We start from the raw sequence: 27580 nt of genomic DNA on the forward strand, positions 1-27580 counted from the left end.
ACCGTAATCAATACACATGCACCATGAGTCATCCTTTTTCTGCACTAGGAGCACTGGGGAGCAAAAGGGTGAAGAACTAGGCTGAATCAGCCCCTTCACTAATAACTCTGGCCCATAATCTCTTTTTGTTGCGCCGCACTAACCCTGTAGGGAGGTCTATTTGGTGGGCTACGTCCTGGCACCAAATCTATCCGATAAAAATGCTGACCTTTCTTTATCTAGCACATATAAATTTGACTGACAATTATCTGAGACATCACGTGCAAAAATCAAGTACACAAAAAGATGATTCTTTATTACAGAAGTGATAGCCGAAGCAGATACAATAGGGACAGATTCCCCTTGAAGCTTTACATCCAAAACATGAGTTTTCCCCCCATGCTGAAGGGTGACCGTCTTGCCAAAGGCATCCAGGACACCATGTACTTTGAACATCCACGGAATTCCAAGTAACGCATCGCACCCTTCCAATGGCATGATATAGAACTCTTCTGTGTCTACATATGAGAATATGCAGACGCAGCTTTTCAATAATGGGAGTAACACACTCTGAGTGGCCAAGACATGCCAACCCTACCTCTGCCGTGTACCTCATCTCTTCAGCTTTGATCCCAGCTTCATAGCTAACTCTGGTGAGATAAAGTTTGCTTTGGCACCTAGATCAAAGAAGATGAGTGCCGTCTGATCTCTAACTTTACCCCATGCTCTGTATAACTCGCTGGCATCTGTACTGGGCCTGTCACCCACCATATCTGGCATCAAACCTGCCGTGGGTTTAAGCTTCTTGCCTTTCTGGTCCTCTTTATCATCTGAGTCAGCTGGTCTTTTCCTTTGTGGACAATTGGTAGCAAAGTGACCAGGTTGCTCCCATATAAAGCATTTGTTTTCAACCATTAGGACCTTCTTTTCCTCGAGCGACTTACGCACAAAAGGCTTCCTTTTCAGTTTCTTTGCCTGCGCTCTAGAAGTCCCGGCTGAATCCTTGTCTTTGGTGGCGTTTTCTGACCCCTGTGACGCTGCAGGAGCCTTTTCACAAAGGGCTTCTTCGTTGAATTTTTCCTCTACGGCCCTCCTTTCTCGTTGCTCAGAAACCCACTGTCCTCTCCTTTCAACAAGGCAAGACCAGTGTTCGCAACTTCCATAAGCTGAGTGAGAGTAGCCACTCTGTTCTTTGTACAGTAATCGCGAAGCCCTTTAGGCAACCCACAACAATACTTCTCTATCTGCTCTGTCAATGGCACAAATCTGTAGGAGGTCACTGAGATTAACGCTTTACAAAACCTCCTATTGTACTCCAGCAAGCTCTTGCACGAAGCTGAAGTAAGCTGGTGCCAATCTGTCATGACGTCGGCTTCAAATTCATTTGACAGCCAAGCAAATGCAAATATTTGCTTGAAGTAAATCCAAGTGGCGGGTGCCTATCCTTGCATTAACAATGTCGTCCACCATGTGAGCGCATTGTCCTTTAAGAAAGTGGCAGACTTTTGGAAGTGCATAGCTACATGGCGTAGCTTGGAGGACTCTGTGAAGCCCCTCGTCTCCAAAGGCTGCATCAAATTGATGGATGAAGGCCAACACTTTGTCGGTAACACCAAAGGTGCCATCATAGGTGAGAAAAGAGATACTCTTTCCTTCCTCCTTGAACTTCCTTAGCTTTTGTGACCTTCGCCATGCAGAAAATGATTTGCGATGTCCTCCCCTCTTGTATTCTCTAGGAGAATAGCCATAACTTTCGTCGAAAGAGGAGGAAGGTGAAGAAGAAGGAGAAGAGGGTGACCTCTTCCTAACCCTTTTCTTCCTTTGTTTCCTCTCTTGCCTTTCAGAGTGATGAGGAGAAGGACTATGTGTTGATCTTTTCCTCTTGGGGGGAGTGGACGATCGTCTAAACCGCCGTCTTCGTGGAGCCATATCTTCAAAGGTACTTAAACTTTCATTGCTTTCTTGCTCTTTGGATTCCTCCTCTCGAATGGGAGAGAGTCTTCTTTTGGGGTCCTCTTCAAGAGGCCTCCTAAGCTCTCTCTCCTATTGGAGAGGAAGGGAAATTCCATAAGGACGAAGTTGTTGAGTAACTTCGGCTTGCAAAGCACGGTTGCCTATAGCTTGCTGCAACCTAGTGACGAGATAATTCACAAACATGGGAGCATCATCATTAGCACCTTCATGTGCAAAATCAAAGCTTAGTTGCCACTCCTCTTAACCATGTTAACAAAATTTATGTATGTACTTAGTGTATGCTTTGGCAATTCAAAACCTTAGTTGCCACTCCTCTTAACCTTTGAAAATCGGCTCTTAAGTATCTACACCCACGGCTCGAAGTGGTTAATTATAGAGAGTAGAGGAGTAGGTATAACATAGCAGAGTTGCCGAGGGCTAGCTCCTTTCGGACTTCTTATGGCTCAATAATGGTAAAGTCGTAGGCAAGTCTAAAAAGACTCCATTATTAAGTCCAAAGCTCCTGAGGTGTGCATCATCCCCCACATAGTGAACTCAACAAAACCGATAATAGATCCCAGTTCCACTTACCCTAATATAATTAACAACATCAACCATTTATAGGCTACTTAAGGACCTCTCTTCTTAAGCAAGAAGAGAGAAACCAAATGCTCTGATACCAATGTAATGGAATTGGCCTATTTAACTTGAGAGTAGCGGAAATTAATGAGAGTACTTTTGAGAAATGACTTTGTGAGCATAGCAGGTGAACATAATTGAAGATAGCAATATAATCATAGCAATTAGTTAACTTGGCATGAACAATACTTTTGCAAGAGAGAGAATTTAGAGAACATGACAACAGTTGAGGACCGGATTTATGTGGAACCGGTCCCTCCTCCAATAGGCATTTGTATTATGATTTCTCCCATTAAGAGAGACTTGTTACAATAGAATCTTTGTGTTCCTTGTAACCTAGGTGATGCAATGAAGATGGAAAGCTTCATGCATCACATGCATAACATAAACTTGAAGAAAGCTTTAACTATCCCAAGCCTCAATCCCAAGACCTCAAACACCTTCGAAGGTAGAGAGAGCTAGTAGGGAATGAGGGTAGGGAAGAGGAAGAAGAAACATTTCATATGCTAGCATAGTAATGAAGAAGAAGGAGATGGCAGCATTGAAGCATGGCTCTTGGTTGGATTTGCACTCCATAGCCAAGAGTGTTGGTGTAGGCTCTCAACCTCTACTTGCTTGGAGAAGGAGAGGGAGCTCTTGTACTTTGCATAGCACACAATGAGAGTGTTTGTGAGTGTGTGTGGGTGAGTATACCTTCTAAGCAACCCCCTAGCTTGCTTGGGTCGACCCCCCCTTGTAGCTCATGCTTCAAGCTTATTGGACCCCTCCAAGCCTAGCCAATCACAAGCAGGAGGCATTACAAGCAGCAAGGGTAGCCTTGAGACAAGTGTCCCCCTTCCCCTTTGAGAGAGAGGACTTCATAAATGCAAAATCAATTAATTAAATATCCTAAATTATCATTGGACCCCTTGGGTGGCAAACCAATAGGCTTTAGGCACACAATGAGGGCAACATGAGGAGGAACTTGACAAGTGTCCCTTCTGCTTTCTTTGTACCATGTATGCCTGGTGTGAGTGTGTGGGAGTTCTCTCTCATCCCCCCTCATGTAGGGCTCGCCCCCTCCTTGTAGGGATTGAATATTTGACTTTTTGACACCTCAAGCCCCTCATGCATAGGCCCAATTCCCATCACAAGCTTGGCCCTTAAGCACTTTAAACTTGGGCTGGGTTCTCACCTCAAGTGCAACCCTAGCATCTCAAGCACCTCAAGCACCTCAGTCATCAAGCATGACAAGTAGGACTAGCACCTCGAGCTGGGTCGGGTTCCCGCCTCAAGCTCAACCCTAGCTTACCTAAGGTCAAAGTACTTTTACCCACATTATTGGAGGTTTTCAATGAAGCTAACCCTAAGGTATTATGCTCCATTGCTTAGCCTTGCTCTTTGATAGACCATCTCTCATTTGGGCCCCTTTACCATTGGCCCCGTGTTGAGATAGATCTATAAGCACATGTCTATATCTTAACACTTGTTCCCGTTTATTCTCCCACATTAAGTGATCAATTTAATATGAGAAAATCATTTGGGTTGGTTAGATATTAGATATTAGAATTTATAACATTACCTCTCTCTTGAAATCATAGTCGTCCTCGACTATGAGGTAGAAGAGATAAAGCCTTAGTCATTAGTCAATTTTACTTAGCGGGTAGAGGATCCCTTTTTACCCTACGACATCTTTCCAAGATGGATGACTAATCCATTTGGTGCTTGGGAGACATAGCTGCCGCAAGCATGTATGCTCTTTAGTCCATTTCATTTTCCCAAAGTAAAGTGACAAATTCTACTTGGTGTTTAAGAGACGTCGTCATCACAAACATGATTCTAAGCATGCATATTAGTTAAATTTGTGCACAATTGAAAAGAGGGCCAGTCTTATAAGACAAAAACATGAGTCATTTAAAAGAAATTTGTACATTTGCTTACTATAATGTAGCATTGTAAGCATTGACAAAGTTCATACAATCTCGAAGACCATAGGAGTTTCCTGCCTATCCTTTGAAGAGAAACCCTCTTCCATAATGCCCTTCCCTTTGTTGACCATAGTGTAATCCCACGTTCCTGTACTTTGTGTCTTTACCCAAAACAACCGAGGCTCACTTCTTGAGAAAAAGTGATTGATATCCCAGCAATGGAACCTTGAAACCGGCCTATGGGGCGGTAGGCTTTGGCTTTCACCTGAAATTCTTTACTTTACTTTAGACACAAAGAAAAAGAGTACTTTGCAAAGGGAACTTGCGATGGGAATTCACACTTAAGCACACACATGGCTCGGAAGCTAGAATGCTCTGAGCAGATGCCGACAACCTGTAGGCCCCAAAATTGGTGCCCCTTACGGTATTTCTTTATTCTTTAAGAGGGTAGATTACAAAGTAGAGTCTTGGGAATTCTTTACTTGTATCCAGCTAGATACCGCCTGTTTTGGAAAAATTTCGGCAACATAACAACCCCAAAACTTGCCCGAAACCAATTCCCCTGCTGGAACTCACTTCCACCGGCATAAACCCTCTGATTCCTGCCGAAAAACTGTAAATTCAGCTCACTGAATTTACTGGGTTTTGCCCTGTTTTCAGCCCTAAACAATCCTCAAACTGCACTCTAGCAATGGGGCACTATTCCCAAGGGTTCTAGCGTCCGTATGGCTGAAAAACAGTCAAAATACAGCGCATAATCAGCGCTGAAATTGCACCTGTACGGTGAGGTTATCACCCTCACTGGTGCCTGCTTTTAAAGTAGCAGTTAGCTACTGCTGTTCCTGCTTAAAAGAGGCTCTTGCCTCAGCACAAAAGCATGAAACCACACAGTTGTACATCACTCAAATGAAAAGCCCTCTTGTGGGGCATCACATAACTGCACGTAGGGAAGAGAGAGAGAGGTGTGTAGTGTGCATGTCATCACTCCTAGCACCACATTGTACATAGAGTGGAAAGCATGCACTCCATAGCTCTTAACCTGTGACAGGAAGTTGCAAAATGAGCCTCCCAACTATAAATTCAGCGCCACTTCTTCTTGCATAAGGAAAGTGCACAGAAATGTGCTACTTGGCGCGTTTACAGGCGATTTTCCATTTCGGGATTGCCGCCTAAAAATCTCCCGACTGGTTGCCCAGTTGACTTTGCGGCAGAGTTCTAAAATGTTCCCCTTGGCATTCTGGAGATAATGACACAAACAGATTTCATGGCCCAAAATAGCAGTTCCCTAATTTTTAGGAGATGCTTCCGTTGGGCTCCCACTGGTCTTCTGACCATCTATCCCCATTGGGACCGCATCCAAAAGTGCAATGTGGCCCAACTGTCGGATACTTTCCTTTGGTGACCCCACCTTGGCTTTATGCCTTTATTGAGTTCACTTCCTAGTATCCACCAACTTGCTATGTGCGAGGGGGGACCTAGATGAGCTTGAACTGAGCCTACACATCCTCTTACTATACAAGTTCCAATGCTGACCAACTTCCCGTCTGCCGGTGAAACTACCGTTTATATTGGCCATACAATGTTCGTCCATTTGCAACTTCAAAAAGAGGGTCTCAAAAATAAAACAAAAATCATTGAAAAGAAACCAACAACTAAGGTTAGCAGTTGCCACGTCCTCGTGACATAGTTAACAGTTGCCACGTCCTTGTGACACCTGAGCCAACCAGAAGTCAAGAATCCTGAAGCAAAAGATAAGACATAGCAAAAGGTAGAGGTAAACTGAGAAACTAAGTTATCTCATTAGTGAGGCGTTTCAAATACTCCCAACACCCCACCTAGAAGATACCCTCTGATGTTTTAATCTTTAGTTTGCTATCTAAGCCTTAATATTGTGTATTGGGTCTTCTGCTCATGGTAGTCATGGGGGACTGATCGCCCCCTCTTCACCATATCTTGCGTTCGTGGTCTTCTCTCTCTCTCTCTCTCTCTCTCTCTCTCTCTCTCTCTCTCTCTCTCTCTTCCGCACACGCGCACTCACATGGCATCAGCAGCTTCACGCTCTCCATGGGACCACGCTTCATCATCCGCATCGGGTACTCCTCCCAAGATCAGCAATAGCCAGCGCTTATGCATGCACCAGGCAAGCAATGGAAATCTGTGTTTTTCTGTCACGGGAGGACCTCCTCAACCTGCATTTTTGCAGATTCGCCTAGCGTTTTTGCATCGAGCTACTAGCGCTCCCCTTTTTGGGACTTTTTGTCGCCGGAAAACCTGCGTTTTTGCAACCCATCTACCTGCGTTTTTGCAGCTCATCAGCGTTTTTGGGGGCATCAGCGTTTTTGCAGCAAAGGCGGCAGCGCTCAGCTTTGCTCCACCAGATCTTGCCCACGACACACGGCCTTGCATCCGGTGCATTGCCGGTCAAATTCCTCTTCATATCTACGGATTTCATCCAGCAACACCTGCTGTTTTTTCTCTGTTTTCAGCCCACTTTGGGTTGCTACATTGATTCCACGCCCTCCCTCCACCCTCTGCACCGCCCCGGACCATGCCGGGAGCGTATGAGCAAGCTGAAAATTGCTGGACAGCAGCATTTTCATCACCTCGCAGTTGCGTTTTTGGGTGAATAGCAGCCACATGGCTTGTGTTTTTCACAGAGGATGAAGCAACTCCTGCCAGAACACCGTCCGGTGGTGGTCCGGGCGGTCTCTCACTGACTGCTGCACTACACGGTATCTTCGACATCGGCTTGATCATCTACGGGTGTACGATCCTTGGGAGATCCATTCATCCAGCCATCATTTGGCGGTTGCGCACTCGACAAGGGGTGGTGACTTGTGGTTTGCTATGGACACACCTATGCACTCATCAGAGGAGTTCACACGAGATATGGCCATGCTCATGGCACATGGGATTCCGACATTCCCAGAGAAGACACCACCATCTTGGGTGGACAGACACTTACCACTTGACCTCGACACATCAGATCACTTGCTTACAAAGGAGCATCTACATGGACTTAGGGAGATGATCTTGGATCTCTTCTTGGATCCCTACTTCTACAAGATGATTACGGTGTAGACAACTTGGTCTAACCACACCTCCTCTCAGAGGCCCTTCACAACGCACACTGTTGAGTCTGGCTTTCCCCTCATCTTGGATTTCCCTACCTACTGATAGGAACAGAATAGTTTGCAACGTGGGCACTGCAGTAGGCATGATCGGCACATCTTGGCCATTAAAATTTTGCATCAGAGATGCAATATCTGGCTGCTGTTCAGAAAAACCAGCCATGCCAAAATGACCCTGTGGCACCCCAAACTGGCCCTAGTTGCATTGAAAACCTTGCTGCATGCCGATGCTACCATACATGGGGTTTGGCATCATGCCTTGCATACCCCCAAACATTGTTCCTGGCATGTACGGCTGACTTCCAAGCGCATAACCAGCCATACTTTGGAACACTGATCCAGCTCCGAAATACCCACGATGTACCGTGGGTGGTGGAAAAACTGGGTGCATTGCCTAGTAACCAGTTCCCTATCCATTCAAGACAGCATGCGGGCTCTGAAAGGTGGCGGGCTGAACTAGCATAACCTGTGGAATAGGCGTTCTAGCCACCTATTCAAGCACAAGAGGAACCTGTTTTGGAGCCACTGACTCCGCAACATGCGAGTGTTCCCTATCCTGCTAAGTCGCATGAAGTACTTGGGCTTGAGCCTGAACAAGCTCTGTACGCGGTGTAGGTTGAATATTTTCTTGTTGCACTGGTGGCGCTTGCAAGAACTCCATAAACCTTGGATTTTGCACCAGTTGCGAAAAGACATTCATTGCGGCAACTAACTGAGTCCTGAACGCGTCATCCTCAAGTTGCCCAATCATAAAGCCTTGTACTACTGGAGGGACATTCACATCAACAAGAGGTACAGACTGACGTGGCCGTGAGCTCTCGCCAATCTCGAACACCATAGTAGTTTCCCGTCTGTCCTTCGAAGAGGAACCCTCTTCCATAATGCCCTTCCCTTTGTCGGCCATAGTGTAATCCCGCGTTCATGTACTCTATGTCTTTACCCAAAACAACCGAGGCTCACTTCTTGAGGAAAAAGTGATTGATATCCCGGCAATGGAACCTTGAAACTGGCATGTGGGGCGGGAGGCTTTGGCTTTCACCCGAAATTCTTTACTTTACACACACACACACACACACACACACACACACACACACACACAGAACGTGCAAAGGAAACCTGCGACAGGAATTAACACTTAAGCACACACACGGCTCGGAAGCTAGAATGCTCAGAGCAGACGCCGACAACCTGTAGGCCCCAAAATTAGCGCCCCTTTCAGTATTTCTTTATACTTTCAGAGGGTAAATTACAAAGTAGAGTCTTGGAAATCCTTTACCCGTATCCAGCTAGATACGACCTGTTTGGCCAAATTTCGACAACATAACAACCCCACAACTTGCGCGAAACCAATTCCCCTCCTGGAACTCACTTCCACTGGCATAAACCCTCTAATTCCTGCCCAAAACAGTAACGCTGTATTTACTGGTTTTTGCCCTCTTTTCAGCCCCAAACAGTCCCCTAACTGTCCTCTGCCAGTGGGGCACTATTCCCAATGGTTATGGGGTCCGTATGGCTGAAAAACAGTCAATTTACAGCACATACACAATGCTGAAAACGCACCTGTACGGTGAGGTTATGACCCTCACTGGTGCCTACTTAGGAGTAGCAGTTAGCTACCCCTGTTCCTCCTCAAGGAGGCTCTTGCCTCAGCACAAAAGCAAGAAACCACACAGCTGTACATCAGTCAAATGAAGAGCCCTCTTGTGGGGCATCACATAACTGCACGTAGGGGGGAGAGGGAGCAGTGTGTAGTGTGCAGGGCATCACTCTTAGCACCACACTATACAAAGAGTGGAAAGAAAGCACTCCATAGCTCTTAACCTGTGACAGTTGCAAAATGAGGCCTCTCCCAGCTTAAAAATCAGCAGCCACTTCTTGATGCAAGAGGAAAGAGCACAGGAATGTGCCACTTGGCGCGTTTACAGGCATTTTCCCGTTTTGGGGTTGCCGCCTAAAAATCCCCGACTAGATGTCCAGTTGACTTCACGGCAGAGTTGTAAAGAGTTTCCCTGGTCATACCGAAGGTAATGACGCGAACACATTTCACGGCCCAAAATAGCAGTTCCCTATTTTTAAGAGATGCTTCCATTGGGCTCCCACTGGTCATCTGACCATCTATCCTCATTGGGACCGCATCCAAAAGTGCAATGTGGCCCAACTGTCGGATACTTTCTTTTGGTGATCCCACCTTGACTTTATGCCTTTATTGAGTTCACTTCCTAGTATCCACCAACTTGCTAAGTGCGACGGGGGGACCTACATGATCTTGAACTGAGCCTAGATGTCACGTGACACATCCAACCCCATGTGTCCGTGGACAAGCTACAGCATGATCAGGGTTCAGCCAGTCCAGTCAATCTAGATTAGAAGTGATCTGGCACTTTTGTGAGTCTATTCGTAGACCGTGCATGCCCAGTCACTTAGTGTAGATGCATATCCTCTGGTTCCACACAGCATGATCATAAGCATTTCCATCAAAATCCTTCAAGAGAATTTTCCAATGCATTTAGCCTATTTTCCCTATTTTTGACATTTTCCACTTATTATTTTTAAGTGACTTTTGTTGGAAAGTAGGTAGGGCAAATTGAGTAAGTTTGTATATAAGCAAACCTACACTAGCACTAATTGGCAGAAGAGGCAACAGGAGCCAAGCTCAGCAGGCAACTTCTCCAACAAGACCTTGGTGGACTTCCCTCCAAGCAAGACCCAGATCTAGCGTTTTCTTCATCAAGCACCATCGCCACCCACAGCATCAGCCTGGCCAGAAGATCATCGCCATAGACCCCCATCAGCTAGCGTTTTTGGAAACCCTTGCCCTAGCATTTTGGACAACCAGCAACCTAGCGTTTTTGCAGATTTGCAACGTTTTCAGCCACAGCAATGCAGCGTTTTCAGCAATGAAAAACCTGCAAGTTCAGCCCCTAAAAAGTAGCAGATTTCAGCCCATAGCGTTTTTGGACAGCAGATAAAAGATTGCAGATTTCAGCCCTTAGGTCGGTGTCGTCATCCTCGTCGTAGTCGTCAACATAGCCTAGACTTGCATCAGTCTCATGCATCTCCATTTGTACCAGATTGTGCAATCATAAGTAGACCACTCTCGCCGACGAGAGTGGGGCCTTCGGAGGAGGGTTTTACGTCTTTGGTGTCGTATCTATCTTCTCTCTCTATCTCTCAGTCTCATACACTTGCACGCACAGTATCCATTCACTTTGTTTGTGATCATAGCACTCTCTCATTAGGAACAGAAGGCTCTACCTTCCATAAGAACAAAAGGAACCTTGATCACAGTTCGGAGCACTCATCTTGAGCAAAGCGCAAACATTCTTCCGCTGCACCTAGCATTGGTATCAGAGCATTGACAGTGTTCTGTATCACTCAAGGAAAGAACCACAAGAATCACAAGAATTTTTTTTGCTTCTTGTGATCGCACAAACCCAAGTTTGCTTGGGCGTGTCGATTCCTAATCGTGTTTATGAAGAGTGACAGGAATCCCAAGAAAGAAGGGCTTGTCCAGCCTCCCCTTGTGTCTCTTTTCACTCATTGAGAGCGGACCGTGCACTTAGCGGCCGGCCAATCGACGTGAGGTGGGAAAAAGCAACCTTGGTGTGAGCACAAGGCCGCCAAGGGGTGCGCCCAAGGAGCAGAACTCGGGTGAAGAGAAGATCCTTCTCAAACACAGATTGCAAGCGAAAGAAAACCCTCAAGAACCGCAAGAACCTCAAGACCCTCAAGAACCCCAAGAACCAAGACCCACAAGAACCCAAGTTCCTCGTGAACTTAAGAACCCACAAGAACCCCCCAGAACCCACAAGAACCCACGACTTCAAAATGGTCATCACTCGAAGCGGAATGGATACTTCGCTTGAAGGTCATGAGCATGAGAGAGGCGAAGAAGAATTTTCCCCACCAGGAGGTTTTTTTGACCCTCCCCCTTCCCCATCTACATCAAGGATTGCACTAACTCCTATGGAGGCTTTGGACCAAATGTTTATGGAAAGGAAGTTAGAACGCGAAGCAAGACATGCAGAAAGAATGGCAAAAATGGAACACAGACACGCAGAAAGAAGAGCAAAAAGAAAAGCAAAAATGGAGCGCAGACACCAAGAAAGAATCGCAGCCGTCGTCAAAGGAAAGAGCAACCAACACATGAAAGAGTTCTTGCGACTCGTTTCTCAAGCTCAGGTACAAATGCAAGAGATTCGGGAAAAGAGACTCTCTCGGTCTCTTCTTCTTCAAAGCATGATTGTGAGAAGCATGATGATTTGAATGACAATGATAAGCATGATGATTTGGATGATAATGATGAGCATGATGATTTGCATGATCAAGATGTGATTTCTCACGAGCATGATGATTTGCATGACCAAGATGTGATTTCTCACAAGCATGATGAGTTACATGAAGATGATGTAATTGTTCACAAGGATGATGTGTTAGTGGATGCTTTTTCTAGCGAAGCTAACCTCGTTGTAGATTCGATCAATCACGAAGCACCGATCTTGGCTTTCGAGTCGAGGTCCAAAGAACCCCCACAGGACGATTCGATCATTCAGGAAGCACCGATCTTGGCTCTCGAGCCTAGGTTCAAAGAACCCTCACAGGAAGTATTATGTGTTCGCATGATTGATACGCACGCATAGTACGAGTGCTTCATTCATGATCGTTTCCTATATTTTAGTCAGCGTCTCTATGTGATCCCTTTTACTAGGCATGACATATTGTACGTTGATCACGTTTCACTCATGGATGAGCACGAATGTATGCGGATTTTTCATGAAAAGCTGACAAGTATGCATTCAAGGAAGTCACATTCCATGTCTCTTCCTTGGCACGCCACAATCATAGAACGAGCACAAGAAAGTATGAGCATCAAGCATGGGCATTTCCGTTGTGAATTGCCACAATTGATTGATTTAGATCCGAAAGACACTATTCGATCTCATTGTTTGCGTGTGTGTGGTGAACGGTTTGGCACTCCGTCTATTTGTTCATCTACATTGCATGCACAGTCTTTGAGGAAGACAAGATTTTTTCTACTCACTTTACATGGAATAGGTATATTCATGGTTCTGTGTTGGAAATGATTTCAGGAGTTTTCAGCCATGGAGATTCTTGAAGAAGAAAGAAGCATGACTCTAGACGAAGTTGAAGCATGGAAGGAGCCACAGAAGACTTTGGGTCGCTTTCGGCGCGGCCCAAAGAAGCAAGAGTTGCAGACCTTTATGAAGTTCAAGAATCGCACGACCCGCACATTAGAGTGGGCTGGCGAAGAGTCCCTTCCAGGATTCCGGATGCTATTGGCGATCTCCCTCGACGCCATACAGTTCGGTACGAGTACCTCACTTTGAAACGGAGGAGATGTCACGTGACACATCCAACCCTATGTGTCCGTGGACAAGCTATAGCATGATCAGGGTTCAGTCAGCAATCAGTCTAAATTGGAAGTGATCTGGCACTTTTGTGAGTCTATTCGTAGACCGTGCATGCCTAGTCACTTAGTGTAGATGCATATCCTCTGTTTGCACACAGCATGATCATAAGCATTCCCATCAGAATCCATCAAAATCCTTCAAGAGAATTTTCCAGTGTATTTAGCCTATTTTATTATTTTTGACATTTTTCACTTATTATTTTTTAAGTGACTTTTGTTGGAAAGGTAGGGCAAATTGAGTAAGTTTGTATATAAGCAAACCTAGACTAGACGTTGGCTCAGCAGGCAACTTCTCCAACAAGACCTTGGTGGACTTCCCTCCAAGCAAGACCCAGATCTAGCATTTTCTTCATCAAGCACCATCGCCACCCACAGCATCAGCCTGGTGTTTCTCCATCAGAAGATCATCGCCACAGACCCCACTAGCTAGTGTTTTTGGAAACCCTTGCCCTAGCGTTTTGGAGAACCAACAACCTAGAGTTTTTTACAGATACATCAACCTAGCGTTTTTGCAGATTTGCAGCGTTTTCAGCCACAGCAATGCAGCATTTTCAGCAGTGAAGAACCTGCAAGTTGAGCCCCTAAAAAGTAGCAGATTTCAGCCCATAGCGTTTTTGGACAGCAATAAAAAGATTGCAGATTTCAGATCTTAGGTCGGTGTCGTCATCCTCGTCGTAGTCGTCAACATAGCCTAGACTTGCATCAGTCTCATGCATCTCCATTCGTACTGCCAAGACACCATCCGATGGTGGTCCATGCGGTCTCTCAGTGACTTGCAGTACACGGTATCTTCGACATCGGCTTGATCATCTGCGGGCGTACGATCCTTGGGAGATCCATTCATTCCAACCATCATTCGGCGGTTGCGCACTCCAGAGGGGGTGGTGACTTGTGGTTTGCGATGGACACACCTATGCACTCATCAAGGAGTTCACACGAGATATGGCCATGCTCATGGCATATGGGATTTCGACAATTCCCAAAGAAGACACCACCATCTTTGGTGGATAGACACTTACCACTTGACCTCTACACGTTAGATCACTTGCTTACACAGGAGCATCTACATGGACTTAGGAAGAGGATCTCGGATCTCTTCTTGGACAGGTTCATTGCTTGGAACTACAGACTGGAGTGCGACTTCAGTTCTTTGGACTCTCTAGGAGAGTTTACCCGCGAGATGCAAGAAATCAAGCATCTCGCAACTACATCCGGAGTCACCTAGAGCTTGGCTTGGATAATAGTGCAGTTGCTCTTCTACACTCCTGATCATTTGGATTGCCACCTTCAGAGTTGCTTCCACTCACCCTCAGTAACCTTACAATAGACTTATCCCCCGACCTGGGCAGTAGGCCACTCCCAGTTCATTCACATTGAGAGCGACACCGAGATGCGGTTTGGTGGTGTTGTTGGCACAAATTCTCTTTTGGTTCACATCGGAGGATTGGAGGCAGGAGATACAGGTAAGACGGCACAGACAGATTGGTATGGCCTTTCCTCTTCTCAGAGGATCTTCACAGCGCAGACTTCTCAGTTTGGCTTCCATACTTCTACACGATGATCACGGTGCAAACAGCTTGGTCTGACCACACCTCTTCCCAGAGGCCCTTCACAACGCAGATTGTTGAGTCTAGCTTTCCCCTCATCTTGGATTACCCTACCTACTGACAGGACACCATCCGGTGGTGGTCCGTGCGGTCTCCCGGTGACTGTTGCAGCTTACGGTAGCTTCTACAATGCATACTATTTAGTATGGCTTTCCTTGTTTTGGAGGACGTTTACGACGCAGATTGCTACATCTGGCCTTCCTGGAGTTTTACACAGCTTAGCCACCTAGCCACACTGGGTTACAAGTTCATGCATTGACAGGCTTCCGATCATTCTCATGAAAGTTCCTGGGCTTTCCCATTTCCTCCAGACGGTTTGATTACAGACACCACAGATCCTATTGGGCAGGACACTTGCAAGTCTATCGGCATTACGACAAGTAGTTGTTTTCACACTCAGTTCAGGACCGTCATGCAGTACCTTCACACTACATTAGCGGAGTATCACAGTTTGCTACACTGCTCGTGAGATGACACTTTACCATGGAGATCTCTCGCAGGGTAGGACACCCCAGACAGCTTCTACACTCATGGAGTATCCTTAAATGGACATGGCAGCAGACATCTTTATCATTTGCCTCACATCTTCGGCTTCATGCGGTTTGTTCAGCATCAAGTGCTAAGAGGGAGTGTTAGACTTACACCACTCTGCTGCTTCACAAGTCTAGGGCATGCATGTACGGCTAGTGTGCCTCCGAGCTGGCCACTCTTTGCATATGCATTTAGGCTGCACTGTCTGACCGCCCACCTTTGTCCGAGCGCCCTCATATTTCATATATTTCTTGTTGGGCTTTGCCCTACCTCCGCTTGGGCACCTATATATGGGGCCAAGGGGGTACCCACTTCCACACTATCAGGTTATCGTGTATTGGGTCTTCTGCTCGTGGTAGTCATGGGGAGCTGATCGCCCCCTCTTCACCATATCTTGCGTTTGTGGTCTCCTCTCTCTCTCTCTCTCTCTCTCTCTCTCTCTCTCTCTCTCTCTCTCTCTCTTCCGCACACGCGCACTCTCACAAGGAGGGTACCAAATGGACCGTCACCGGCAAAGGACTACCCGACTAGCATTCTAAAACGCTATCGGCAAGGCACCATGGAGGGGGGGTATCTCTGGTCGTCGTCGTCTCCAAGCAAATGGGGGAGGGGAGGTTCTCATCGCCAAGGCACAGCAGCCAATGCGTTTAAAAACAGTGAACACACATACAAAACGCTAGCCATTGGGGGGGAGGGGATTTCCGGCAGTACGCGAGCAGGGCAAGGGTGTTGGAGGCGGTAAAGGGGCATAACGCCCAACGTTTTAAAAATGTTGTGGGTTGAAAGAGGAAAAGGGGGGGGGCGGGGGGGTTGTGGCAGTGACGCCGGTGACAAGGGAGAGCTTCCTCTCTACTCGCTTCTTGTTCTCACGGGGCTGCTCCTCCACGCCAAGGTACTTCAAGCACCGAGCTACACCAAGAGCTCTGATATTATGTGAAAGTCGGCGATGCGGAAGCGTAGAGAGAGAGAGAGAGAGAGAGAGAGAGAGAGTCGCCTGAACCAATGAATAACTGAATGTGTAATACAATGGAGGCAAGGAGTTGCTTATATAGCTACTAGCAACCTCAGGAAATTGCCCTACCCAGGCTTTGACAAATAAGTAAAATAAATACCTAAAAGCCAAACTAAATAATGGGATCATAGACATACCAAAACAATTTGAAACTCGCGAGTCACCTGACAATGCAATAAGACAATGCAGCAATACGAACACGACAGAAAATCAGCAAACTGAACAAAAAGAAACAGTCCACAAAGTGGAATGGGAGAGATTGGCCCCTCCAGGGTGCCTCATCCCGTATTTCTTTTTATACTAACCAATTGTCGTTAAAATTGCTCATGTGAGCCCACTCACATTATTGAGCGCTAATGGCACCCTGGCCTCTTATTATAGGCACCTAGCACCCAATAGCAACCTCACTTTCAAGTACTAATTGCCTCAAAAACGCATTCAAAATCCATCTTCTATTACAAACCGGCACCAAAAGCATCTCCCTACATAAAATTGCCAAGTCTGCAGCTTCCGTAGACTATGCCATGTCATCGGTCTGTATGCTGCCAAGTTAGCAATCCGTACACTGGTGAAAAAATTATTACATCAAACAGTCATTCCTCAATTCTTCAAAACCGAAGAACAGACACCAAATTATTTTTTTGAGCTTATTCTAGACACACCTTACCCAACTACATTACGCTTTAAGTGGTGCTTTGGTAGAAAGCCTTGCCTTTCAAGAATCTGGAAGCTCAAGCAACTTGGAATTTCAACAAGCATTAACACAATAGAAGTTCACACCGCTTCACCGGCATAAAACTGCCCACTGTGGTTTTCGAAAAGCCCCACTATTTCGCTTGATAACTTCAGTACCTGCAAGCATCACATGGCGCAAAATAGCCTCTTTGCCATATGAATAGGTTGCCCTACTACTCTTTCGTGAGGTCTAATTATCCAATCAGATCGCAAATAGTCCTTACACTCTTGGATGACATGGAGATGGTTAAGGATATGGAGCTTTGCAAGCAAACATAAGTTCATGATATGCCTCCCTCTCTCGCATGAAGGCCTTCGTTTTTCTACTAGAGCTTCACGAGTCTTGTGCTACAGTGAGGTTGTTAGCAAGCTACCAGAAAGTTAATCTGATGACTCGAGGCTTCAAGAAAAGGGAAAGTTAATCTGATGACTCGAGGCTTTAAGAAAAGGGAAGGAGCCCTTCCTTACGGTCTATATGGAAGAGCAAGTTCTGCATACTTCAAGGAGCCAAGTTTGATGTTACGGCAGTCTTAAGAAGAAATAGCGGACCCCATATCAGAGACTATCAAAGAATAATGGGCAGAAAGGCGAAACCTTTAAGCTGCTCGGAAGCGAGTTGCCGAGTTTGGTGTAGAGGTACCGCAGCCACGCCGTCATCGCCATCCTCACTGTGCCACAGAATTGGTGAGGTTGCTTGCAGTTCCCAATACCATTCCTTAATTGTGAGGAGGAAAGACGAGTTAAAGGGGCCAAATCGACAAATCAGTAGACCACTTATTGGAGCAGGATGGATCTAATAGCAAGAGGCAAAATATTTCATCAGTACCTAGGGTAAAGGGGCCAATTAGAATGCGGATCCCTCTTTAGGGACACCTGACCCCCAAAAACTAAAGCAAAAGAGCACCACTTAAGAGGCATCCTCTAGCCTTCTAAGTCATTTTCTACCTTGTAGTTTAGTGGACAGCGCAATTGAGGTGAGATCTTCGACGTTGAATCTGAGTTCGATTCTTGTTGGCACCAAAGTCTCTATAATACCCCTTGCCGGTATTCTGTCTATTACCCATTTTTGTAACATAGGAAACCATTGAGCGACATCGTGTTATCTGTTAGAGGCGACATTGTGACGACTTTTGTCGCAGGCGTTGGCTCCTTAACCCTAGTAAGAGAAAAAGAAAATTTGTGTAAGAGTCTTAGACTCTTTTGAAGAGCACAAACACTCCAACTTCCAATGGAAAAAGGAAAAGCAGCTCCATGGCCAAATTTTCAAGCAAGGGTTGCTGGAGTGCCACCATAGTGTCCTTAGTAATGCTCTAATGGATATGCATACCCCAAGTATCTAGAAGAGTAAACAAAATGGGTAATAGGCAAAAAGCTTTACTTGTTCACTTGATAAAAAAGACCAACATCTTCTTTGCCCTACCCACGTCGGATGTACACTCTAGTAAGTCCAAACGGAAACCTTAGACAAGAGGCTTGCAAACTATTACTTGTGCCCTAGCAAGTGCACCACACTTTATATGCGCTATTCGTAGATGTGTTCCCTTATAGTGTGTAATTCTCAAAGAGTAACCCATTATCACCTAGAGCCTTCTCTCCATGCTTCACTTGCCTGGTTGTTAATATTGCAAGACAATAGAAAGAAAAAGTTGCACACACAAACACACACGCGCGCGCGCTCACACGCGTGTAGAAGGAGAAGAAAAGAAGAGAATTTCTTAACATCTTAAAATTGATCCCAAGAGACCTTAAAGATCTGTCAGAAGAGTCTTGAACTCGAAGCCTATTACCCATACACATGCGCGCAGAAGGAGAAGAAAAAGAAGAGAATTTTTGAACCTCTTAGAATCGGTCCAAAGAGACCTTAAAGATCTATCAGAAGAGTCTTGAACTTGAAGCATGTAATGGAAATGGCCTATGAACTTTGAGAATATCGGAATTAAGACAATTAGAGTGAGCATTTTTGTGAGACTACTTTGAGAACATAGAGGTGAACTTAACTAGCGTAGCAACATAACCATTCTACTTAATTAACTTGGCATGAACAATACTTTTGCAAGAGAGAGAGAGTTAGAGAACTTGACAACAGTTGAGGACCAGATTTATGTGGAGCCGGTATCCCCTCCAATAGGCTTTTGTATTATAGATTCTCCCATCAAGAGAGACTTTGTACAATATAGTCTTTGTGTTCCTTGTGACCTAGGTGATTGCAATGAAGATGGAAAGCTTCATGCATCACAATCATAACATAATCTTTGTAAAAACATTAACCACCCCCTACCTCAGACTCAAGGCCTCAAACACCTTCAAAGGTGGAGAGAGCTAGCAGGGAATGAGGGTAGGGAAGAGGAAGAAGAAACATTCATAGGAGAAAGAAATAGTTCCTCACTTATCATCACTCTTCTTGCTTAGCATAGCATAATAGCATAGTAATGAATATGAAGAAGATGGCAAGCTTTAAGCATTGAAGCATGGCTCTTGGTTGGATTTGCATTCCATAGCCAAGAGTGTTGGTGTAGGCTCTCAACTTCTCTACAAGCTTGGAGAAGGAGATGGAGCTCTTGCACATTCACTTCATACAATGAGTGTGTGTGTTGTGGGGGGGCGGGGGGGAGATTATACCCCCCAAGCTAGCCCCCTTCTTGCTTGGGTCGACCCGCTCTCCTAGCTCATGGTGGAAGCTCATTGGACCCCTTCAAGCCTAACCAATCACATGCAGAGTGCATATCAAGCAAGCATGCTAGCCTTGGGACAAGTGTCCCCCTTTCCCCTTTTCGAGAGAGGACTTGATAAATGCATACACAATTAAATTAATTAGCTAAATTATCATTGGACCCCTTGAGAGGCCAACCAATAGGCTTTAGGCACCTTATGAGGGCAACATGGAGAGGAACTTGACATGTGTCCCTGTTGCTTCATTAGGCAAGGCTTGACTTGTGTGAGGGTGTGTGTGTGTGTGTGTTCCCTCTCTAGCTCCTACAATGAGGGCTCGTCCCCCCTTGAGTAAAGATCTTGTTGACTTTTTGGAACACCTTGAACCCCTCAAGCTTGGGGAAGGTTCTCACCTCAAGCTTAGCCCTAGCACCTCAAGAACGACAAGCACCTCGAGCACCTTAGTCAGCAAGCATGACAAGCACCTCAAGCTTGGGCCGGGTTCCCACCTCAAGCATAGCCCTAGCTTGCCTAAGATCAAAGGACTTTTAAAACTAACCTTTGGAGGTCTTTAATGAAGCTAACCCTAAGGTCTTTAAGCTCCATTAGCTAGCATTGCTCTTTGACATACCATCCCTCATTTGGGCCCTTTTACCTTGGCACCGTGTTGAGATAGATCCATGAGCGCATGTCTATATTCTAACCCTTGTTCCTGTTTATTCTCACACATTAAATTATCAGTTTAATTTGAGAAAAACATTTAGGTTGGTTAGATATTAGATTTTATGACATTAACTCTCTCTTAACATCATAGTCGTCCTCGACTATGAGGTAGAAGAGATAAAGCCTTAGTCATTAGTCGATGTTTCGTAGCAGGTAGAGGATCCCTTTTTACCCTACGACATCATTCCAAGATGGATGACTAATCCACTTGGGGCTTGGGAGACTTAGTTGCCGCAAGCATGTCTGCTCTTTAGTCCATTTCATTCTCCCAAAGTAGAGTGACAAATTCTACTTGGTGTTTGAGAGACATTGTCATCACAAACATGATTTTAAGCATGCATACTACTTAAATTTGTGCACAGTAAAAAGAGAATTAGTCTTATAAGACAAAAACATCGGTCATTTAAAAAAAAACATATACATTTGCTTACTCTAATGTTGCATTGTAAGCATTGACAAGGTTCATCCTTAAGTTGTATTCCTTGCATCCATCTAGCATCTTCAAAAGGATAATTTTTGAACTTAATAAGATACCGTCGAATAAAATTACCATGTCGTAGTACCTTGTCTTCATGCCGAAGAATAGCTTCGGGTTGTAGCACCTCATCTTGGTCTTCAATTTCTAGAGGGTCTTCTATAATTGGTTCTCTTGGTGCCTCTCCTTTGTAGGGCTTAAGTAGGCTCACATGAAAAGCATTGTGTTTGAGCCAATGGTTGGGCAACTTGAGTCGATAAGCCATCTTATTGATTGGCTTCAAGATTTGAAAAGGACCATAATATCTTTTTTCTAGTTTAGCATAATACTTTTGATGGCCCCTAGGATTTTTACCCGTCGTTTGCCTCAATCGAGCCTTGGGAAACTTAAGTAAGACCCAATCATTTTCTTTGAATGTTAAGGTCCTTCTGTGCTTGTCAATAGAAACTTTTTGCCTTTGTTGAGAGATGGATATAGCCTCCTTAATCTTTTGAAAAGATTCTTGTAGGTCATGGCTATACTCATCGGAAGCAAAGATCTTCCCATGTATTTTAAGTAGCAAGGGACTTTTAGGTCTTCCCTCTATGATCTCAAAAGGTGCATTTCCCATAGTAGTATGGATAGTATTATTGTACGCATACTCTACAAGGAGTAAGTACTTCTCCCATTGTGAGTGTTGATCTACTTCTGTAACATAAGTCTTTAGTAGCTCGAGAATCGTAAGATTGGCTATCTCACTTTGGCCATCCATTTGTGGGTGATAGGTCGAAGAGAAATTCAATCTTGTACCTAGACTTTCAAAGAGACCTTTCCAAAAATTACTGGTCATTCTAGGATCTCTATCTGACACGATGGATGTTGGCAATCCATGGTGTTTGAAAATGTGAGATATGAAGAGAGTTGCCATTTGGTGTGCCTTAATAGTCTTTTTGACAGGGATAAAGTGTGCTTGTTTGCTAAACCTGTCAATTATTGTCCATATTCCCATATTCCCATGGATAGAATTGGGTAATGCAAAGATAAAATCCATGGATATACTCTCCCATGGGAATTAGGGATTGGCAATGGCTGGAGTAATCCAGGTTGCTTCCCTCTATCATATTTGGTCTTTTGGCATACCACACATTTTGAAACATACTCTTGTATGTCCACTTTCATGGTAGGCCAATAGAAGTACGTCTCTACTCCTCGAAGAGTAGTTTGAATACCTCTATGCCCCGCATAGGGAGGAGCATGGGATTCATACATAACTTTCTCACAAAGGGAGTGGGTAACACATGGCCTATTTCCATGGAGAATGTAACCATCCTACAAGGTGAATGGTTCTCCTTTCTTCCCCAATGCAAAAGCTGACATTATGTCTCTAAAGTCGGGGTTAGTAGCATACTCACTTATCATAGAAGATAGATCATTGTGAGTTGCTATAGACACCGCATTAACTCTTGGTCGTCGTGAAAGTGCATGCGGCCCCTTGATTATGCTTACTAGCAATGTGAGTAGTGCAATGGTCCAACTATTTGAGAGAATTTGTCTATGAAGAGTCTATAGTATGCACACATACCAATAAAGCTTCTTAGCTCATGTAGATTCCTTGGATTAGGCCATGCTTTTTTTACCTCCAACTTTGATGGATCCATACGGATACCATCCCGAGAGATCTAAGTATTGAATCTCTTGAAGGAAAAATTCGCTCTTCTTTTGATTGATAAAAAGCTTGTTCTCCCTCAAAGCTTTAAAAATTACCTGGAGTTATTGCTTGTGCTCCTCCAAGGACTGGGAGTAGATGATGATATCATCAAAGAATACTCCAGTGAACTTGCGGTAGGGTCTAAATATTTTATCCATCAAACGATTGAATGTGGTTGGTGCATAGCCAAAACATGACTATATATTCATAAAGACCAAATGTTGTACGGAACGTGGTCTTTAGGATATCTTCATTCAGTATCCTTATTTGATGATAGCCACTTTTAAGGTCAATCCTACTCAAGTAGGTCAAACCTTGTAGCTTATCAAACAGATCTTCTACCTGTAGTATGGGAAATCTGTTTTTGATATGGTTTAGCGCTTGATAGTCCACACACATGCCGTATGTACCATCTTTCTTTTGCACTAAAAGGACTCAAGAACAAAAGGGAGAGGAGCTAGGCCTCACCATCCCTTTGTCTACCACTTGTACTCGCCTCATGATCTCCTCTTGTTGAGCTTGGGAAACTCGATAAGGAGGCTTGTTAGGCGGCGAGCTTCCTGGTAGGAGCTCAATTCGATGGTCATCATCCCCTCTTTAAAGGTAAGTCCAAAGGGATATCATCGATGAACACATCTTCGAATCCATTTAGAAAATTAGACAAGTCTAATTCTTCTTCAATTTTAACACTTTGCTTTGTTAAAACATTAGCATCATTTAGAGACTCTTTGACAAAAATCATGTACGTAGAAACTGAGCTTTTCATCGACTTATCAAAAGTAGGTGAATTTATAAGTGGTATAGTACGACCGGACTCACTAGCGCTCTTTTCCCTATAGGTGAAGTAGATTCTCCTTTCAGGGAACTTTATGTTGGTAGCCATGCGGTTGAACCATGGTGCCCCTAGGATAACATCCTCATGCTGGAGAGGAGAGATAAAAAATTCTTCTTTGTCGACGTAGCTTTGGACATGAAGCCTCAATTTCCCAATCAAGGGAGTAACGGAGGCTTGTTGTCCCTTGAAAGGCCCATTGATAGTTACAATATCTCCCATCTCAAAAGCTTGAATGCCCAACTTAGTGGCCAAGTCCATTGATATGAAGTTGTGAGTAGAGCCAGGGTCAAACAAGATGAAGGCATCATGCTCCCTTACCTTTTCTCAAGCATAGGAGAGAGAGGTGATCCTTTGCAATAAGAACCCTCTTTTGGAGATTCTATCGTTGAAGCTCTAGGAGTCTCATTGAGGGCATTTCTTTTGGGGCAAGAACTATAGCCATGTCCTTACTCTCTACACTTAAAACATTTGTGGTCCTTACGAAAAGCTTTAAGCTCTTCAAGAGAGAGTTTATTTTTGCCTTTGTAAACTTCCTTCTCCTTGGACCCATTATTGTTGTTGTTGTTGTTGGAATTGCCTTGGGGCGTTTGCATCACTTTTGTCTTTGCTTTCCATGGGCTTGGCATTCCTTCTAGCCCCTTGTTGGAAATTGATGCGGGAAGCAACCATAGTGTGGTGGATTACTTTGTTGATAGAACCAGGCCGTTGAGAGTTGATGCACTCGACCATTTCTTCAGGTAATCTTGCATAGAATTGTTGCTTTTGCTCGGTGAAGTCTATCTTTTGAAAGATAGTAGCCTTGAGATGTAAAAAAACTTGTGCACATATTTGTGGATAGACTTGTTGGAGAGCAACTTCAAACTCCGCCATTTGATAAGCACTTTGTCCTCTGCATCGCTTGCAAGGAATTACTTCATGATGTAAACTTGTAGACTTTTCCATGTCTTTGGGGCTTTGTTGTTGCCACAAAGGCTAGCCCACCATTGACGAGCAGATTTCTGGAAGTGCATAGCTACACGACATAGCTTGAAGGACTCCGTGAAACCCTCATCTCCAAAGGCTGCATCAAATTGTTGGATGAAGGCCAATACTTTGTTGGTAGCACCAAAGGTGCCATCATAGGTGAGAAAAGAGATACTCTTTCCTCCCTCTTTGAACTTCTTGAGCTTTTGGGACCTTCGCCATGCACAGGAAGATTTGCAATGTCCTCTCCTCTTATATTCTCTAAGAGAATAGGTATTTCTTTTTTCGGAAGGAGAGGAAGGTGAAGAAGAAGGAGAGGTGAGTGACCTCTTTCTTGCCTTTTTCTTCCTTTGTTTCCTCTCTTCCCTTTTGGAGTGACAAGGAGAAGGACTATGGGTTGACCGTTCCCTCTTGGGAGGAGTTAGCGATCGTCTAGACCGTTGTCTTTGTGAAGCCACATCTTCGGGGGAACTTAGGGATTCGCTTCTTTCTCGTTCTTTGGATTCCTCCTCTCTTATGGGAGAGAGTCTTCTTTTGGGAGTCTCATAAAGAGGCCTCCTAAGCTCTCTTTCCTCTTGGAGAGGAAGGGAAATCCCATAAGCACGAAGTTGTTGGGTAACTTTGAGTTGCAAAGCAGGGTTGGCCATAGCTTGATGCAACCTACTTACAAGATAATTAACAAACATGGGGGCATCATCATTAGCACCTTCATGTGCACAATCAAAGTTATCAATGTTCATTCCACTCTCTTGGTTATTGTCAGCCATGCTAATTAAATTTATGTATAGAATTACTTTGTGCTTTGGTACCCTCAAAAACCTTAGTCTCTATTCTTTACCTTTGAAAATGAGTTCTCAAGCAGCACCCGTGGTTTAGACACTGTTGATTGCAAAGAATAGTGGAGAGGGTTTAACATTGCTCGGTTGATTATGGTTCTTGTTGAGCTTGCTCATAGCTCAATAATGGTTAAGCCAAAGGCAACCCCCGAGAGACTCCATTATTAAGACTATAGTTCCCAACAGTGTACCTCGAACTAAGTCCTTCTCAACCAAGATAATAGATCCCTGTCCCACTTACCCTATTGCAATGAACAGGTCCAACCCTTCATGGACAAATTAAGGACCTCCCTTCTTAAGCAAGAAAAGAGAAACCAATAGCTCTGCTACCAATGTAATGGAAATGGCCTATGAACTTTGAGAATAGCGGAATTAAGAGAATTAGAGTGAGCATTTTTGTGAGACTACTTTTGAGAACATAGAGGGTGAACTTAATTAGCGATAGCAACATAACCATTTTACTTAATTAACTTGGCATGAACTATTAATACTTTAAGAGAGAGAGAGAGAGAGAGAGAGAGAGAGAGAGAGAGAGAGAGAGAGAGGGAGTTAGAGAACTTGAAAGCAGTTGAGGACCTGATTTATGTGGAGCTGGTCCCCCTCCAATTGGCTTTTGTATTATAGATTCTCCCATCAAGAGAGACTTGGTACAATAAAGTCTTTGTGTTCCATGTGACCTAGGTGATTCCATGAAGATGGAAATCTTTATGCATCATAAGCATAACATAATATTTGTAAAAGCATTAACCATCCCCCCCGGCCTCAGTCCTAAGGCCTCAAACACCTTCAAAGGTGGAGGGAGCTAGTGGGGAATGAGGATAGGGAAGAGGAAGAAGAAACATACATAGGAGAAATAAATAGTTCCTCGCACTCTTCTTGCTTAGCATAGCATAATAGCATAGTAATGAAGATGAAGAAGATGGCAAGCTTTAAGCATTGAAGCATGGCTCGTGGTTGGATTTGCATTCCATAGCCAGGAGTGTTGATGCAGGCTCTCACCTTCTCTACAAGCTTGGAGAAGGACATGGAGCTCTTGCACTTGCACTTCACACAATGAGAGAGAGTGAGAGAGAGAGAGAGAGAGAGAGAGAGAGAGAGAGAGAGAGAGAGTGGGAGAGTATACCCCCCAAGCTAGCCCCATCCTGCTTGGGTCAACCCCCTCTCATGGTGGAAGCTCATTGGACCCCGTCAAGACTAGCCAATCACATGTAGAGTGCATATCAAGCAAGCATGCTAGCCTTGGGACAAGTGTACCCCTTTCCCCTTTGAGAGAGAGGACTTGATAAATTTGTACACAATTAATTAAATTAGCTAAATTATTATTGGACCCCTTGAGAGGCCAACCAATAGGCTTTAGGCACCTTATGAGGGCAACATGGAGAGGAACTTGACATGTGTCCCTGTTGCTTCATTAGGCAAGGCTTGACTTGTGTGAGGGTGTGTGTGTGTTCCCTCTCTAGCTCCTACAACGAGGGCTCATCCCCCCTTGAGTAGGGATCTTGTTGACTTTTTGGAACACCTTGAACCCCTCAAGCTTGGGGAAGGTTCTCACCTCAAGCTTAGCCCTAGCACCTCAAGTACGACAAGCACCTTAGTCAGCAAACATGAGAAGCACCTCGAGCACCTTAGTCAGCAAGCACCTCAAGCTTGGGCCGGGTTCCCACCTCAAGCACAGCCCTAGCTGGCCTAAGGTCAAAGGATTTTCAACACTAACCTTTGGAGGTCTTTAATAAAGCTAACCTTAAGGTCTTTAAGCTCCATTAGCTAGCATTGCTCTTTGATAGACCATCCCTCATTTGGGCCCTTTTACCTTGGCCCCATGTTGAGATAGATCCATGAGTACATGTCTATATTCTAACCCTTGTTCCCATTTATTCTCCGACATTAAATGATCAGTTTAATATGAGAAAATCATTTGGGTTGGTTAGATATTAGATTTTATGAGAAAGCCTATTACCCAAGACAAAGTATATGAAGATAATTGTTCTTACCAAGATAGTACCCCATTTTGTAGAGGCCACCTTCCTTTTAGGAGAACAAAATCCTTACAATCTTGAGGTGCCCTTAGTCAAAATTCCAAGCTATCTAAGATAGATCTCACTTGTCCTCCTTGGTTTGTTATGTTACTCTCCTTACAAGACAAATAGTAAAAGCTAATACATCAAAAATTAGCAAATGAGTAACATTGAGAACTTACACACAAGATTGTTAGATGAATAATTTATAAGAAGTGTGCAAGGGGATTTGGTGCTATCTCCCCGATTAAAATAATAATAAAAAGGCACACTTCCTCCTTTACATTAGCGGAGGGGACTTCAAATGATAGAAGTCAGGTTTGGGCTTCCAATGTTAGAAGTGAATTTATGGATTATAATGCACTTTCATTCAGTATTGAAGCTCAATGTATGTTATTTAAATTTGGGTAAATGACTCAAAAATAATATCCATGTGGAAAATTCTAGCAAAGCCCACTAGATAGAGGCTAAG

The 27580-nt window shown here is 44.5% G+C and overlaps 1 protein-coding gene across 1 annotated transcript in view; it reads right to left on the reverse strand.

Annotated features, from left to right (window-relative positions):
* The window catches only part of LOC147421430 (mitochondrial ATP-independent inner membrane protease subunit 2-like), a 49455-nt gene extending 31768 nt beyond the window's left edge, over window positions 1-17687 (reverse strand). The window contains exon 1 of the mRNA XM_086503717.1: window positions 17520-17687. Within this exon, the coding sequence (XP_086359843.1) occupies window positions 17520-17588 (69 nt within the window). The 5' untranslated portion in view covers window positions 17589-17687. The remainder of the gene's footprint in view (window positions 1-17519) is intronic.
* Between the last annotated feature and the right edge of the window lie 9893 nt (window positions 17688-27580).

This window comes from Adiantum capillus-veneris, chromosome 27 (assembly GCF_014529385.1).
Source record: "Adiantum capillus-veneris isolate H3 chromosome 27, ASM1452938v2, whole genome shotgun sequence".
Classification (NCBI taxonomy): domain Eukaryota; kingdom Viridiplantae; phylum Streptophyta; class Polypodiopsida; order Polypodiales; family Pteridaceae; genus Adiantum; species Adiantum capillus-veneris.